At 39.8% G+C, this 18,871-nt stretch overlaps 1 protein-coding gene across 1 annotated transcript in view; it reads right to left on the bottom strand.

Moving 5' to 3' along the window:
• Window positions 1–397: 397 nt before the first annotated feature.
• LOC133633416 (arachidonate 12-lipoxygenase, 12R-type-like) overlaps window positions 398–18,871 on the bottom strand; it is a 55,484-nt gene continuing 37,010 nt past the window's right edge. Inside the window, exons 8-14 of the mRNA XM_062025941.1 lie at window positions 11,107–11,310; window positions 10,943–11,029; window positions 10,697–10,866; window positions 9,800–9,921; window positions 9,469–9,569; window positions 9,222–9,392; window positions 398–1,458 (exon numbers count right to left, since the gene is read on the bottom strand). Coding sequence (XP_061881925.1) covers window positions 1,279–1,458; window positions 9,222–9,392; window positions 9,469–9,569; window positions 9,800–9,921; window positions 10,697–10,866; window positions 10,943–11,029; window positions 11,107–11,310 — 1,035 coding nt within the window. The 3' untranslated portion in view covers window positions 398–1,278. The remainder of the gene's footprint in view (window positions 1,459–9,221; window positions 9,393–9,468; window positions 9,570–9,799; window positions 9,922–10,696; window positions 10,867–10,942; window positions 11,030–11,106; window positions 11,311–18,871) is intronic.

Here is an 18,871-nt window from a genome sequence, read left to right as displayed (position 1 = left end):
TACTCATCCTTCCCCAGCGTTGACCTTTTTCCTATCTTTTACGGGGCGCCTTGTGGCGACCCATCAGCGTTCCTGTTCTGTAACCCTGTACACTGTTTGTTTGTCTAATCTTGAACGGGTTTGTGCTGAACACAAAGTTTTGTTGTACTTGTGCAATGACAATAAAGACCTATCCTATCCTACATTTTGGGAGATCAAACCGTCGATCACTGTGGTTCTCAAATGTTTTTCACCAGGTACCACCATGATGACCACCATTAAAATACAGTAGCATAGTAAACCCAAGTATTAATAAAAAACAAGACAGGTTTTATTTAACAAGTATGTTTAATATTTTTGGCCATTGAAATATTACACCAAATAATCACTTAACTATATATTCAAACATAATGTTACTGTTCAAACAGTTAAAGAATGACTGATCTATCCCACAAACCTTAAAAACTATTTGTTTTGTAAAGAAATCTCTAAGTTACTAATACTAATACATACTAATGATAGAGAGGAAAATAATGTGAATATAACCATTGAAGAGGACATGGAGCTTACTGTGACATAAGAAAGCATGTGGCTTCTCAGTGCAATATGCATCCAAAAAGTAACTTGCCCCAAACAAAATGACACTTTAGTTAGCTCAAGCCATACTTATTACAAGCCACCAGGTGACAGTATATTTCAGCAAACACTTTTAAAGCAGGGGTTGGCAAACTTTTTGGCTCAGGGGCCACATTGGCTTGTGACATTTGACAGACAAGGCGGGCGAGCACGTGATGCATTGGAACTAAGAATAGGCTTCTCAAATATGGGCCATTTTAGTCATATTACATCTATTTTCAACAATATAATTTCATCAAAGAAACATATGGTATTAAAGGGTTAACACTTACATTCTCTTTTTGTGGGAGTGGTGTTGTTAATCAGCCATTTTTGTTAGTGCCTCGAAGTCTAGTATCAGTTTTGTTGTGGCACATCTCAAAACAGATCTTTGCTCAATTCTGTTTGAATATTTGGCAGGCCGGATTAAAATGACCAACGGGCCAGATGTGGTCCGCGGGCCGTAGTTAGCACACCCCTGCTTTAAAGGGTAAGTACTTTTTTATTTGTCTCGTATATTTTCTTTCTTCCATTTGGAGGTTCTGCTGCAGTACCTGTTTTTAGCGTTGCGGTCATAGAAAAGGCAAAGATTATTGCATAATGTAAGCTAAAAACAGAAATAGGCCACTTGTTGTTTTTGAATATATACCATGTAACCTATTCTACAACATTAGTAGAATGGTTTTAGATGGTGATGCTGTTCTCCACACTGTTTGGTATCAGGTATGTGTAAGGGATTTCCATATCCATGTTCCTCATCTTGAAGTCTGTAGTCAGCACTTCAAGCTCCACTTTGAACTTCCTCTGCAGCTGGCGGGGGGTCTCTTCAGTGAAGTGGTCCTCTGGGTAGTGTCCCAGGGTAACCTAAGGAATAGTTATCACAAATGCTCCAATTAACGGCTTTATTCAGTTAACAGCAATAGTCCAGTGTTCGCCTTATTTTCTCTACTCTCAGCACATTGCCCTCATTTTTCATATGCAAACGTTGATAAGTATGCCTTATCACCTGTAAAACATTGGTTCTCTTGTGCAATACATTGGTTAATATATGTGAGAGGTCTGAAACAGATTTTTTTAGATTTACAAAATCTTTGTGTGTTAGCCTTGAAAGAACTCTGCACTTTTTGGGGACTTTTGGCCTCATCCACAGTCCTTATGTGGGACAAGACACATGTGTTTGCCTTTTTTCTGTGTTCTAAATAGTGAAAAATGACTTACTAAGAAGCGGCTAACAATGCAGGTATATGAGATACGAACTATTCTGCCTATGAAGCGCACTAAAAACATTTTAAATATTCCAACAACACCGTTTTGTATACATCCCTCCGTTTTTTATAACATATTATTTACAGTATTTTGGTCATTCTAAAAATTAGTAGAGTTTATTTCCTTTCCTTTCCCTAAGGTTACTTCTGTCAATAACAGCAAAAAGAGCTGTTTCTCTGTTTGCTTCCACCAATGTCTATTCGAAATGGGATGACGACTGATGGGAGGTTGTATCTTTCAGCATGTGCTCGCCTTGAACTGCTAAATTTAGAATATTATTCACTCTTTGGATATAAAAAAAAAGCCTTGCTAGCAACGTTGCAATTGTTTTATGCTGCATTAAATTTATTGAGAGCCATATAGTATCAAGTCGGTAGTGTGTCGATTTTCAAAGTTGACCAACTTTTCGGCTTGGTGCCAAAACCTTCTACTGTACAGGTGAGATGCATGATTTATAATCAAGCATGCACTTTTACTAACTTAAAGGCAATACAGCAGCAACAGAAGTAGCTAGTCGTGGGCTACTTGCGAGTGGTCGGAGAAGCACCAGAAATTAAGTAGCTTGTCTGTGTTAGCTCCTACAACAACAATGTTGCTATAACTTAGGTAATATACAGGTCACGTGAGCGCTCTAGAGGCAGAACAGATTAATCCATTAACTCCATTGTTATCCGCCTATTACAAGTAGTTGTTCACTATTCAAAACGAACAGAAAAGAGACATGCTCTTGTTGTACATTGATTGATTGATTGATTGATTGATTGAGACTTTTATTAGTAGGTTGCACAGTGAAGTACATATTCCGTACAATTGACCACTAAATGGTAACACCCGAATAAGTTTTTCAACTTGTTTAAGTCGGGGTCCACTTAAATTGATTCATGATACAGATATATACTATCATATATACTATCATCATAATACAGTCATCACACAAGATAATCACATTGAATTATTTACATTATTTACAATCAGGAGTGTGGAGGGGGGTTGGGGTGGGGATATGGACATCAAGTAGTGGACATAGAGAGAGAGAGAGAGAGAGAGAGAGAGATCAGAAGGCATAAGAAAAAGAATCTGCATTTGATTGTTTACATTTGATTATTAGCAATCCGGGGAGGGTGTTAGTTTAGGGTTGTAGCTGCCTGGAGGTGAACTTTTATAGCGGTTTTGAAGGAGGATAGAGATGCCCTTTCTTTTATACCTGTTGGGAGCGCATTCCACATTGATGTGGCATAGAAAGAGAATGAGTTAAGACCTTTGTTAGTTCGGAATCTGGGTTTAACGTGGTTAGTGGAGCACCCCCTGGTGTTGTGGTTATGGCGGTCATTTACGTTAAGGAAGTAGTTTGACATGTACTTCGGTATCAGGGAGGTGTAGCGGATTTTATAGACTAGGCTCAGTGCAAGTTGTTTAACTCTGTCCTCCACCTTGAGCCAGCCCACTTTAGAGAAGTGGGTAGGAGTGAGGTGGGATCTGGGGTGGAGGTCTAGAAGTAACCTGACTAGCTTGTTCTGAGATGTTTGGAGTTTAGATTTGAGGGTTTTGGAGGTGCTAGGGTACCAGGAGGTGCATGCGTAATCGAAAAAGGGTTGAACGAGAGTTCCCGCCAGAATCCTCAAGGTGCTTTTGTTGACCAGAGAGGAAATTCTGTAGAGAAATCTCGTTCGTTGGTTAACCTTTTTGATTACCTTGGTTGCCATTTTATCACAGGAAAGGTTAGCCTCTAGAATGGAACCTAGGTAGGTGACCTCATCTTTCCTGGTGATGACACTGTCACCTACTTTTATGGTGAAGTGATTGACTCTCTTAAGTTTGATGTGGGACCCAAACAGGATGGATTCTGTTTTACCCAAGTGGATGGATAGCTTGTTGTCAGCGAGCCAGGTGCAAGTTCTACAGAGCTCAGCACATAGGTATTGCCAATGACGGGCAAAGAAAAATGGTTGTGGACTTTTTTTAGATCCTTTAGTTTTCAACTTTATGATGATATGGTATTATTGTACAATCTATTTGCACCACTTGACTCTATTTTGTACACTTTTGACCAAATAAAATGTAAATCCACATTATTTACAGTATATAACCATATACTAAAGGTACAAAGTATTTTATTGTAGACAGCACACTCCAAAACTGTAGTTTTTAATGGTGTCCACTCATAATTTTTTCATGTGTTATGTAGGCGGTGTTGATGGCTGACTGAATGGATAACATGTTAACAAAGGAGTGATCATAAAAATACAATTGCACTGAAAATGTCGAGCAATTTCATTTTTAAAGTTGTTTTCCAAAAGCGCAATAACTGATGAGCAGTAAAGGTAGCAAAACATATTTTAGGAAATCCCAAACTGTGTCTTGGTGGTCTTTATTTAACCACAGACACAATGAATGGATTGTAAAACTAACAAAACTAATAGGATAAACGCCTTCCATCCATCCATCCATCCATCTTCTTCCGCTTATCCGAGGTCGGGTCGCGGGGGAAGCAGCAGCCTAAGCAGGGGAGGTCAGACTTTCCTCTCCCCAGCCACTTCGTCCAGCTCTTCTCAGGGGATCCAGAGGTGTTCCCAGGCCAGCCGGGAGACATAGTCTACCCAACGTGTGCTGGGTCTTCCCTGTGGCCTCCTACCGGTCGGATGTGCCCTAAACACCTCCCTAGGGAGGCGTTCGGGTGGCATCCTGACCAAACTGTGACCTGCACAGTGCCACCTCATCTGGCTCCTCTCGATGTGGAGGAGCAGCGGCTTTACTTTGAGCTCCCCCCGGATGGCAGAGCTTCTCACCCTATCTCTAAGGGAGAGCCCCGCCACCCGGCGGAGGAAACTCATTTAGGCCGCTTGTACCCGTGATCTTGTCCTTTCGGTCATAACACACAGCTCATGACCATAGGTGAGGATGGGAACGTAGATCGACCGGTAAATTGAGAGCTTTGCCTTCCGGCTCAGCTCCTTTTTCACCACAACGGATCGATACAGCGTCCGCATTACTGAAGACGCAGCACCGATCCGCCTGTCAATCTCACAATCCACTCTTCCCTCACTCGTGAACAAGACTCCAAGGTACTTGAACTCCTCCACTTGGGGCAGGGTCTCCTCCCCAACCCGGAGATGGCACTCCACCCTTTTCCGGGCAAGAAACATGGACTCGGACTTGGAGGTGCTGATTCTCATCCCAGTTGCTTCACACTCAGCTGCGAACCGATCCAGTGAGAGCTGCAGATCCTGGCCAGATGAAGCCATCAGGACCACATCATCTGTAAAAAGCAGAGACCTAATCCTGCAGCCACCGAACCAGATCCCTCAACGCCTTGACTGCGCCTAGAAATTCTGACCATAAAAGTTATGAACAGAATCGGTGAGAAAGGGCAGCCTTGGCGGAGTCCAACCCTCACTGGAAACGTGTCCGACTTACAGCCGGCAATGCGGACCAAGCTCTGACACTGATCGTACAGGGAGCGGACCGCCACAATCAGACAGTCCGATACCCCATACTCTGAGCACTCCCCACAGGACTTCCCGAGGGACACGGTCGAATGCCTTCTCCAAGTCCACAAAGCACATGTAGACTGGTTGGGCAAACTCCCATGCACCCTCAAGGACCCTGCCGAGAGTATAGAGCTGGTCCACAGTTCCACAACCAGGATGAAAACCACACTGTTCCTCCTGAATCCGAGGTTCGACTATCCGGCGTAGCCTTCTCTCCAGTACACCTGAATAGACCTTACCGGGAAGGCTGAGGAGTGTGATCCCACAATAGTTGGAACACACCCTCCGGTTCCCCTTCTTAAAGAGAGGAACCACCAACCCCGGTCTGCCAATTCAGAGGCACCGCCCCGATGTCCACGCGATGTGTGGACATCGCCATTGTGCCAAATATGTGCCATTTGCTTCCCCAGAAAATAAAATGTATAAATGCACGATCAAATGATTTGTAAAATATATGTTTTAATCACACAAAGTGTCCTGCGCTTGATCTGATTGTGTATTTAATGAATACAAATTATTATATTGCAAGGTGAAGTCTATTTTTTGGAAGCAGGTACAGGCATCAAATGATATATACTATTTATTTCAGTGTTCAGGCGAGTTTAAATTCATCCTATTTTAAATCCTTAAGAAATGTGTGTTGTTGATTTTTACATATTTATGTTCTTCTTTATCCCAAATATACTTACATTTTTTATTTCCTTAAAAAAGTAAAGTAAAAAGTTACAATTTAATTATGTCCCTGGGTTTTCACTCAGTCCTGTTCCTTACTAAACAGATGTTAAACTTAAGGCCCAGTGGGCCGAATCTGGCCCGTCACATCACTTTGTGTGGCCTGTGAAAGCTTGGAATTTATCTACATAATAAAGCACTTTATCATTCTTAATAAATGAACTATTTTTTTTAATTTTGACAGAAAAATGGCATGTCTTTTAATATGTATTTGTATTTCATATTATCTAATCATGTAGCACCACATATTAACATACAGTATATTCCTAAAATGTGTTTGTTAAAATGAAAAAGAAAGATTTAATAAATGCTTATCAAATGCACAAACAATTGTGTTCAATTGCATGTAGTGATATCATGAGGCGATTAAACAATGTATTTTTTTAGGGCTGTCAAACGATTAAAATATTTAATCAAGAATATTGCAGTTTGTTCACAGTTAACTCAAAATTAATCGCAGATAGATATAATTTTTTATGATTAATAAGTGTACTCTTGACAGATAATTTTCTAATTTTTAATACTATAACTAGACAATTAGTTTGCTTCAGTGAAATATTTTTCAAATGTTATACTATTTTAGATAGCTCAACACACTTAAAACAATACCTGCAGTAAGTTGGTGTCTTGCCAAATTTTGTAAGAATACAGAATTTGTATTCCTGCTGTAGAAGCACTTGCATTCAAAGGAGTGGAGCAACACCATGTTTAGATACCAGTTTCACGCATTAATAACATACATTTGAGGATTTTTACGCTCATGGTTTGATTGTCAAAGATGTTTGGTAATGTCATCTGTGATTTTACTTAAATAAATGCTTCTAATATCCTGTACATTACATGTTGTACAAGTTAATAGTATTCATATTAATGCATGACAATGTTTTAACCTTTTCAATTAATTATTAAATTGTAATATTTAACCTGCTAAAGATGCTGTAATGGCGGACTATCAATCAGAACAGGTTATAAAAAAAATATACACTTCATTTCAATCTGGTAGATACATATATCAGATTATATTACAAAACATATTTGACAAAGCATGATCGTAACGTAAGACAATTTTTCATTTTGTTATGGAAGTTAGACCGGACATGACTCGTAGCGCCATTATTGTAAAGCCAGAAGTGTGTGATTGGTATATGACAGGGGTCGGCAACCTTTACCATTTTGGCAAGTTTCACAAATTAAAGAAAACAATGGGAGCCACAAAAAAAAATATTAAATTTAAAATGAAAAACACCACATACAAAGCTTAAATTGCTTTGTGCTATGTTAACCAGGGGTCTAGGACACACGCACCGGCACGCACTTTAATATGGAAATTTGATGTTAGTGCGGCCCGCGAGTTTTGAATGAATGCCGCTGGATAGCGTCATACTTGCCAACACTCTCATTATTTCGGGGAGACTCCCGAATATCAGGGCGTGATGGCACTGCTTTTGGCGCCCTCTACAGCCTGCCCATACAGTGTACCTGCTCGTCCACATGTGGAAAGCAGCTTCAGCTTGCTCACGTAAGTGACAGCAAGGCGTACTAGCTCAGCAGCCACACAGCTTACACTGACGGTATAGCCATATAAAACAACTTTAACACTGTTACGTTACAAATATGCGCCACACTTTGAACCCACACCAAAAAAGAATGACAAACACATTTCTGGAGAACATCTGCACTGTAACACAACATAAACACGACACAACAAATACCCAGAATCCCATGCAGCACTAACTCTTCCGCTCAACCGACGCACGGAGGGGGTGGGGGGGGGGGGGGGGGTTGATGTGTGGGGGGGTTTGGTGGTAGCGGGGGTGTATAATCTAGACCGGAAGAGTTAGGGCCGCATGGGATTCTGGGTATTGGTTGTGTTGTGTTTATGTTGTGTTACGGTGGGATGTTCTCCAGAAATGTGTTTTTCATTCTTGTTTGGTGTGGGTTCACAGTGTGGCGCATATTTGTAACGTAACAGTGTTAAAGTTGTTTTATACGGCTACCGTCAGTGTAAGCTGTGTGGCTGATGACTAAGTATGCCTTGCTGTCTCCTACGTGTGCAAGTAAAAGTTACATACAACATGTGGCCGGGCTGGCACGCTGTTTGTAAACGCTATAGATGACAACTATTGCAGCTACATTAGGGCACGCCCTTAATTTAGTAATTACAGTAAAAATAGGATTATATTTGCCCTGGAAGTTATCTGGGAGAGACACTGAGATCCATAAGTCTCCTGGGAAAATCGGGGGGGTCGGCAAGTATGCAGCTGAGCCGCATCAGAGTGGTAAAAGAGCCGCATGCGGCTCCGGAGCCGCGGGTTGCCGACCCCTGGTATATGAGAAGAGATGTCTTGACAATGTCAAAGTCTCTAAAGAAATGACTCTAGACTTCCTCTCTACTGTGTTTTTTTCCACTGAGCTTGGTTTCCGTCCTATTAAAGCAGTTAGTGTCACAATCTACATTTTATGTTATCAATGCACTCAACCGTAATCCAAACACAGAAGTAAAGCTTTACCTCTCTGCTAGCGGCAAAGCCCACCAACAGGCTGTTGCTGCAGTGAAGTCGTCTACCGGTGATCAAAGATAAAATAGACTTGTCTTGTCCGGAGAAAAACTTGCCATGGCTTTTAATGTACCCTATTCATTGTGCATTTCTGCACGCTATTTTTGAGATTGTATCTCAACAGCAACTGAACATGATTACATTTCCCCATGTCCCGAGTCTCAAAAATAGCACCTTTATAGTTACTATCGCGTTAATTTTGACAGCCCTAATATTCATATAATTTCACAGTTACAAGCAACCTTCTAAGGACAGCCAATAAGATTGAGTTTGAAACCCCTGCTACATTACTGCTCTGAAAAATGTGGAATTTTCCGCCAGCCTCATCGTCAACAGGAAGTTGCATCACTCAGATCCTCTGCAGGCCAAAATTCATTTCACATATGTATTTACTCGATGATATTTAAATTATGTCAGAGGACGGGGTTAACATCTTAGCAAAGATACTTATTTATTTTTTTATTATTATCTTAATTGTTGAATGACTGTATTGTGCTCGGTGCCAATATACTATTAGCATAACTGTATATAACTTGTATTTCTCCTCCTTTTGTATTTTGTCTGGAAGTTTTGGTCTACTTACAAAGTCTGACGGTGGCCTGCTGAGCAGCCAAACTGTAGTCTTGCTCTCAGCAGTGACACAGACAGGAGGTAATGTCGCCAAAATTGTGGCCTCCGTTGTTGTCCCCTTTTCCGTCGGGGGAGGACACTGCATAGTCGGGGGTAAGTTGGGCATCCAGCCGGCGTAGTCAAACTGCAAATAGTGTTTTTTGTTGTTGTTGGTTTGTTCATCTAAAGCTTGTACAATACACAACAGAAGGAGGACTCACCATTCCGTTGTTTACAGCCGCATGCTGGCAGGAACAAGTGAACATCACCATTGTGACGAACTTAACCATCTCCGTCACAGTGGTGAAACTCTGAGGGAATCCTGCCAAGGACCGAAACAAGATGGATTCATTTTTGCTGGTTCGTAGTTCACAAAAGTGAGTACATTCCATTTATATTCCAGTATGTCATATCAAGGGACAACACTATAAAAAAGGAAATCTTGGAGATACTTTTTGAGTTGTCAGTGTACAGTGTGTAAAGCAGTGAAGATTTACTGAAAACAACTCAAAATTATCGCCCGAACAACAGAGCAAAATGTAAAAGGAGCACCTCCTTCTGTATTCGAAAGGAAGCCATTTTTAAAAATGTCCCCGATATAAGTCTGCAGTTCTGAGTCTCCCAGGACGTCATCGTCACATTTGTAGTAGTACTCGAGCACTCCTTGAACAAACCTGTGAAGAAAAACATATAATTATTAGTGATGAATTTTTTGGCACCGGTTCCTAATTGGGTCTGTTCAGGGTTCCTAATTGGGTCTGTCCAGGAGGACCGTTAACATTCTGGACAAATGATACAGCTATCTGTATTTTTTTATCCAGCTAACTGTCGTAATTATGACACGCTGTCACATTTACTTCAAGTGCCGCTGAAAGACACGGGTAGGATCTGATAATCAGCTTAGAATTATCACAAATAAGGAAGCAACACCACTAAAAGTGTTAACACAACAATATTTCCTCTCCAAAAGTCCTTCGCACGCCAATAAGAGTTAATGTCAGTTTGAAGTGAACATGCTGTACTCACGAGTCACAACTGCTGCTAGCGCGCCTTATCAATTGTTGTTTTAACGAGACAGTAATCCATTGGCCAATATTAATCCACTAAAAAAGTGAAGAATTTAAGTGAAATAATAACCCACAAAGTTGCTCTGAAGCAAGATAGTGTCCGCTGACATGTATCTAGTGTAAAGATGGTCTGTAAAACAAAATCTATGCACAATTTTGACCAAATGCCCACCGTTACATTATATGTAGACCACAAAGAAGGGTTTTAAATGTAGAATAAAAAAATCATAATATGACCCTTTTAAAGCATTACAGTTAACTGTAGGTTGGACACGCTGCCTTTGGACTTTACTTTTTTTTTTTTAATTTGCAGACTTGACCAAACACAAAGAGGTTAGCACAAAGTATTACGTACGGTATAAAACAATTGTCAATGACATACTTGTACATGGTGTACCAGATCTTGAGCCCATCATCCCTGTAGTAGTAGTTGGGGACATCATGCATGTCGCGCTCATTGATGTCATCTGGGATACAAAGGGAAGTGTAGGTGATGTCGGACATCGATTTCGCCATGAACTGGGTTGTAGCCTTTCCCCCAGAACCTGCATTCTGAGACAAAGTCCAATACGTGAGTGGAAACCATAAATAATTTTTATGATCGTCAAAGCTACTTTTTTGTTTTTACCAAGGCAACGAGTCCCGTGGGGCCAATCAGCCCTCCACGACCTATTGTGTTGATCTGCAGGGTGTAGCGAGTGTGGGGTATGAGGAGCTAAAGGGCAAGGATGGAGGGAAAGAAGCATGAAAAAGTATTTAAAGACAAAACCCCACACTGGCAAAGCTCCTTACCTTGTAGAGGGGATGCACCATAGGTAGGTTGCGCTGCAACGACACTGCAAAGGCCTCGGCCAGCAGGTGCGTGCGCAGCAAGTGTGTGTTGAGCTGTAGCTCTGTGAAGTCAGCGTTTCTCACAAATATTTTTGCTGTCAGCCAATCATGGGTGGAGTCAGTCGGGAGGAAGATGGGGTTGTCTTCACCTGGGGTCTGCTTCAGCTGCGGAAGGCGTGATCCAATTAGTGATTCTGACTCAAAAGGATGGGAAGTTTTAAAGGCCTACTGAAATGATTTTTTTTTATTTAAACGGGAATAGCAGATCCATTCTATGTGTCATACTTGATCATTTCGCGATATTGCCATATTTTTGCTGAAAGGATTTAGTAGAGAAAATCGACGATAAAGTTCGCAACATTTGCTCGCTGATAAAAAAGCCTTGCCTGTACCGGAAGTAGCGTGACGTCACAGGAGGTAATATTCCTCACAATTTTCCTTTGTTTACAATGGAGCGAGAGAGATTCGGAGCGACAAAGCGACGATTACCCCATTAATTTGAACGAGGATGAAAGATTCGTGGATGAGGAACATTAGAGTGAAGAACTAGAGGCAGTGCAGGACGTATCTTTTTTCGCTCTGACCGTAACTTAGGTACAAGCTGGCTCATTGGATTCCACACTCTCTCCTTTTTCTATAGTGGATCATGGATTTGTATTTTTATCCTCTTGAAAATGAGAGTCGAGCACGCGAAATGGACATTCACAGTGACTTTTATCTCTACGACAATACATCGGTGACACACTTAGCTACTGAGCTAACGTGATAGCATCGTTCTTAAATGCAGATAGAAACAAAATACATAAATCCCTGACTGGAAGGATAGACAGAAGATCAACAATACTATTAAACCATGTACATGTAACTACACGGTTAATAGTTCTCAGCCTGGTAAAGCTTAACAATGCTGTTACTAACGACGCTAAAGCTAAATTAGCAACTTAGCAACCGGACAGAGCTATGATAAAAACATTAGCGCTCACCTACGCCAGCCAGCCCTCATCTGCTCCTCAACAGCTGTGCTCACCTGCGTTCCAGCGATCGACGGCGTGACGAAGAACTTCACCCGATCATAGATGCGGTCGGCGGCCCGGAGACGAAGTAAGTCAACGTGAGGCATACGTCATCCTCCAAAGGCGTTTTGAACCGGAAGTTCCCCGGGAAATTTAAAATTGCACTTTATAAGTTAACCCGGCCGTATTGGCATGTGTTGCAATGTTAAGATTTCATCATTGATATATAAACTATCAGACTGCGTGGTCGGTAGTAGTGGGTTTCAGTAGGCCTTTAAACTCCTGATTTTGTGACCGTGAGCAGAATAATGCGGTCCAGTGGAGTTGGGCCATGACATGGATCAGACATCATGCTGTGTTTCTTCCGACTAGGGGTGGGCCTATCGATATAAATGTTGACAGTGTTGATAACAAGGTAGGAATTGATTTCGGATAGATACTAGTGTGATAAGATCGATACTTTTGTGGCTGTTTTTATTTTATACGTCCGACAAACACATTTTCAGAGTTTACGCAATTTTCCAGAGTTTATGCAACCTTCTAGTTTGTCAGTGCAAACATCCCACCTCACTCAGGCAGGCTTTGCCTCTTCCTTCCCTGCTCTACTGACTACTAATGTTATTTTCCACAAACATCAGCATGTATAGGAAGTTGTTTTACTGGTTTTGTTTACATTTTAGGGTTTATGTTTTTGTTATATTGTTGCTTTTTGTTATTTTTCACAGACATTTGGGTGTTGTAGTAACATAATAAGGGAATATGATTCCTGTATGACATTTCGACAATAAAATAGCTTTTGTGTCCAAATATCGGGGTCTCTTTTAAATCACTTTAAATGATGCAACTGAGTAACAACCTGTGATTCAATATTATTAATACAAATTCAAAAGTGTGATTACAAATCTGATTAATAAGATTATTCAGTTGACAGCACTAATTCATATACTATTTACTGCTGTCAAATAATTCAATTTTTAAATCAGATTAAACACACATGTGATTTTTGATTAATCACGATCAATACCAATAAATTACTTGCGTGCATAATTTTAATTATCTGAAAAAAGATCCCAATATTTTGGAACAAATCATCTTTCTGTGGGAATGTCTTACAGGAACCATTTTAAATGTTTTTACTTGATTGTACATCATTTATTTGCTCAAAACTCGCCAACAGTATTATCTATAGTCCAAGGTTTATTATTTTAAAGTGAAATTCGCAAGAAAGCACACCAGTCAGTCTCTTCTCTCACCTTTGCACTGACATATGCATTGCTTATGTCATTACTTTTTAAGTAATCATTTGCACACAAAATAAATTGCATGTTTTTATCTGTGTTTATACGTTACATTGTTACATTACATTCATTATACGTTATTATTGTGATATTTTTTTACATTAATGTCATAAGTTAATGCGTTAAAGTCAACAGCCCTAAAACTAATACATTATTTAAGATTGTTGTATTTACTTAAAACATGTTCTTTATTTGCGTAATATAATTTCCCAGTGTTCTTATAATCACAATCAACTAACTAGAGGCAAATTTACTAAATTATTCAAAGATCATGATATTTCAAGTAATAAGTATCTTTATCAGTATCTGCGATAACAGCCATGGATTTCCTTCATATAGGATCAGTACCGAAATTCCCAGTTTTACCTACCCCTAATTTATAGCAAACTAGTTTATAGAAAGCTGACAATTGCTTGAAAAAGACCATTAAAAGTCCCATATTGTAGTATTTTTAAAATATTTTAAGTAAGTATATGAGCTCTCACTGTGGTGTCTTCTTTTCTGGTCTGCTGCTGCCTGTCTGCTTTCTGTTGCAGTCCCTGTTTTTAGAGTTCTGGGGCGAAGCCACTCACACATATCTGCATTAATTTGGCAATCAGACCTTCTTAAGCAGGGGTGCCGAAAAGGGGGGGTAAAGGAGATGGATTCTAGGGGCCCATGATGGAGGGGGGCCAAGAGAGGCCCCTAATGATGATGAAATTATAATGTTGCCGCTGTGTTGGGGGCACTGTAAAGATTATTTTCATGGGGCCCAAAATCCCTAGCGGCGCCCCTGTTCTTAAGCATTCCTGCCAGTCCACGGATTGGCAGTTAACTGTTTGATGCTTCACATATTGCTTAAGATCTCTTCTACTCGCGAAGCCTGGCTCTGTGTACGTCTATCTGTTTGGCTCTTCAGACAGATAACTTTTTCCAGTGGCTTCGTCCTTGTATGTTCTGTATGTTTGAACTACTCCTTCTGAGTGCGCTTTTTGTTACAAAAAAATTAGTTTTACTTTTGAAACCTGTCCGTCTCTGCTTTGGGATCCTACATTTGGCTCAGCCATCGTAACACTCACAATAGTGTATTAGAAGTGTGTTGTCCAAAATCTAGTCTTGATATCAGAAATTAGTTTAAAAGTTATTGGGAAATCACCTGTGAGTCTTTAACTTTAAGGCTAATGAACTTTGTGTGTCTTCAAGAAGCAGTATTGTGCACTTTTTACATACAAACTCTATCTCTGTACTTGTCCAGTTTTTTCACATACAACAAAGAAACTGTGAAGTAGGACTGGAAGAAATGGATGTTAGCGACACTAGCATAGCTATTGCTTGTATTCCGAGACGTGACTTCTTCCTGGAAGTGAATACCAGTCGTGGTCAACCAACTGAAGATGGCTGTTGTACAGCAAGCAGCGCACATACAATCTGAGTACAAAAGAGGCTTAAATCTTCCTGCAGAAAGCAGATACGAGCAAAAATCAAACTATGCAATAGAATAGATCCCTATACTTTATGACTGGGTCAAGTCTCTCCCGGATAAATATGCATAGTTTTTGCTCGGGTAGGTTTGCATTTCATGATTTAACTTTGCGTCTACTGATGTTTGTTGCTGTTTCACACGCCGATTACGAGTAGCGTGTTTTCCTCATCTTAATCAAAATATAACTATAGATGTCAACATTGTGTATGTGCGTTGTGTGTGTGTCTGGGTGTGGGGAGGAAGGGAGGGGAGAGAAGGGGGGGGGGGGCGTGTCTGATCATGGCGGAGCTGCAGTCGAGTTTCTTAACATGGAGACATTATCACTACTTTTCTTTTGCCAAGCACAAAGAAAAGAACATTTTAGTTAAATGTAAGTTGTGTCAATTCAAATCTGCTGAAACAGCTACAAAAGCAACATGCTTCGACGAAGCTAGTAAAGAGAGACACACTTCACCTCCTAAGCAACAGCGGCTGGATTTTAACGAGGCACTGCTAGCCAGGACAACATTGATAGAGCCATTGCAGCATATGTGCTAGAAGAGATGCAGGCTATTTATACAATGGAGTCACCCGCTTTCAGGCAGCTAATTAGCATGATACCGGCGTCAAACAGCAAATGGCACGAAAAAATTTTCCAAGCTCCTGGACACAGCGGACAGTGAGTACATAAAAATGGAAAGCAAGCTAAAGAAGACACTCCAAACTTTGCCTCTGCTCATCATTAAGCACTGAAGGTACACACACTCTGTCAATTCTCCTATATACTCTTTCATTCTAGACTTCTAGAGTGTTTGATTATCACATCACTCTAAATGTATAGACTATAAAGTTCAAAAACATAAAGAGGGATCCTAGTGGGCCAGGCCAACATTCATTATCTCTAAACTAAAACTGGGGAAATGTGTAGAGTGTTCTGGGCTTCAGACATGATTTTATTTCAGAATTCCTTGAGAGAAAAAACGCCTGGTTAGGCTTTGTGTAGTTAAGTTAAAGTTAAAGTACTTCCTTGGATTACAGCTATGTTGTTATTATGCTGTTTGTTACTTATGTATGTTATGTTGCAGCTATTTAAAATAGTTTTGTCAATTTGTTCTGGCCTGAAATAAATTGGCCCTTTGAAACATATCTTTGTCTTTGTGTGTTGTATGTAGACCACATTGCTTAGCCGAGTTCAGTGATGCAAATGCCTGTCAAGTTGATCAACAGATTGTATTATTCTCCAGTGCAATAACAGTACTGAAATGAAGGCTAAAAGGGCATTAATGGGAGCTCTTTTTGTTTAACCTTTCAGATAATATGTTATGCTGACATTCTAGAGCTAACCTGTCTAGTATACAATTATCGTCATTATTGTTTAAACAACCAACAATATTGTTCATTCTATTTTATTTTGTTACATCGACACTCAAATTATTTTGTCTCCCCTTTACATTTATTTCCCATGTTCTAATAGATATATATTCTTACAGTGTGGTTTACTTTTTCTGTTATCATTATTTGACCTAACAGCTGATCTACTTATTTCTTAGTTGGTTACTGTTATTCCTTATCCATACATCCATAATGCTATACACGTTTATACATGTGTATATAGGGACGGCGTGGCGAAGTTGGTAGAGTGGCCGTGCCAGCAATCGGAGGGTTGCTGGCTACTGGGTTCAATCCCCACCTTCTACCATCCTAGTTACGTCCGTTGTGTCCTTGGGCAAGACACTTCACCCTTGCTCCTGATGGCTGCTGGTTAGCGCCTTGCATGGCAGCTCCCGCCATCAGTGTGTGAATGTGTGTGTGAATGGGTGAATGTGGAAATACTGTCAAAGCGCTTTGAGTACCTTGAAGGTAGAAAAGCGCTATACAAGTATAACCCATTTATCATTTATATATATCTATATATATCTATATATATATACATATATATATATATATATATATATATATATATATATATATATATATATATATATATATATATATATATATATATATATATATATATATATATATATATATATATATATACTACCGTTCAAAAGTTTGGGGTCACATTGAAATGTCCTTATTTTCAATGAAGATAACTTTAAACTAGTCTTAACTTTAAAGAAATACACTCTATACATTGCTAATGTGGTAAATGGCTATTCTAGCTGCAAATGTCTGGTTTTTGGTACAATATCTACATAGGTGTATAGAGGCCCATTTCCAGCAACTATCACTCCAGTGTTCTAATGGTACAATGTGTTTGCTCATTGGCTCAGAAGGCTAATTGATGATTAGAAAACCCTTGTGCAATCATGTTCACACATCTGAAAACAGTTTAGCTCGTTACAGAAGCTACAAAACTGACCTTCCTTTGAGCAGATTGAGTTTCTGGAGCATCACATTTGTGTGGTCAATTAAACGCTCAAAATGGCCAGAAAAAGAGAACTTTCATCTGAAACTCGACAGTCTATTCTTGTTCTTAGAAATGAAGGCTATTCCACAAAATTGTTTGGGTGACCCCAAACTTTTGAACGGTAGTATATATATATATATATATATATATATATATATATATATATATATATATATATATATATATATATATATATATATATATATATATATATATATATATATATACAGTATATAGCACCACTTACTTATAATTTATTTTACTATATGCTTTTTGAGTTGTTTATACTTTGTAATTTACTTTTCTTGCTTTCTGAAGTTGTCTTAGTACTGGGTACTATGTTTCTCGAGGGAATATATTGCAGTTTTGATGCACTTTAAAATGTTCTGACTCAGTTGGAGCCAATCTGTTGTTCTCGGGAGGTGGAAAAACCGGAAGCCGATATGGATACGTCCATGCAGGCGCAAGGACAGCGCACTGCTGTGAAAAGGACACTTAAGGTTCAGTTTCGACAATGGGGTTCTCAGGTCCTGGGACGATGGCCCTGTAGGTGGTTGCCAGGTTTAACCCACCTGGCATTGTTGTATGTTGTTGTGTCTGTGAGTATGTGTGTGAGTTTGCTGTGTTTTCTATACGTATGTGTGTTTATTGGTTTGTTTATCTCCTCATTCCTTCCTCTCACGCTTCTGTTTCATTCCCTCCTCTTACCAGTACTCTCTGCAGTTCCCAGTTATCGTGCACCAGCCCCCCTTCTGATCTGCTTGTACACATCAGCCCGTTCTCCTCTCTTAGTTGGACATGGTGAGATATGACAAGCACACTTAGATTTACACTTAGTATTAGTATTAATTTAGTATTATTATTATTATTATTATTATTATTAGTATTTAACTTAGTATTAGTAGTAGATGTACACTTAGATTTTTTTCATGGAACGTGAGGGGAGTGGGGAGCGCCACTAAAATTGGGAGGGTCTTGACCCATTTACAACACCTCAAAGGAGATATATTTTTCATTCAGGAGACCCACCTTCGCAACAGAGAGATTTCACGACTTAAAGGAGGCTGGATCAGCCATATTTTCCATTCAAAATTCAAGATAGGGCCAGGGGCACAGCTATCCTGTTCGTAAAAATATTTCATTCGAACTCAACCAAACTGTAGCAGACCCTGCTGGCCGTTATATTATTGTGTCTGGAAAGCTGCCATGCACCCCAGTCATACTCGCTAGCGTTTATGGACCCAACTGGGATGACAATTCTTATGTGACTAAATTGTTTACATCATTTCCGAACATTGGAAATCATTTTATCATTATGGGCGGGGACTTTAACCTGGTGCAGGATCCTGTACTGGATCGATCATATAACAAACTGGCTCCTTTATCTAATTCAGCTAAAACGCTGGATACTCTCGCTAAACAGTTGGGTCTTACAGACCCATGGAGACATGCCCCCCCTACAATTAAACAATTCTCCTATTTCTCCCATGTACATCACACTTACACTCGGATAGACTTCTTTCTTCTCGACAATAGACTACTTTCCAAAATCAAAACATGT

The sequence above is a fragment of the Entelurus aequoreus genome, linkage group LG18, assembly GCF_033978785.1.
Source record: "Entelurus aequoreus isolate RoL-2023_Sb linkage group LG18, RoL_Eaeq_v1.1, whole genome shotgun sequence".
NCBI lineage: Eukaryota > Metazoa > Chordata > Actinopteri > Syngnathiformes > Syngnathidae > Entelurus > Entelurus aequoreus.
This window is presented reverse-complemented; position numbering and strand designations above follow the sequence as displayed.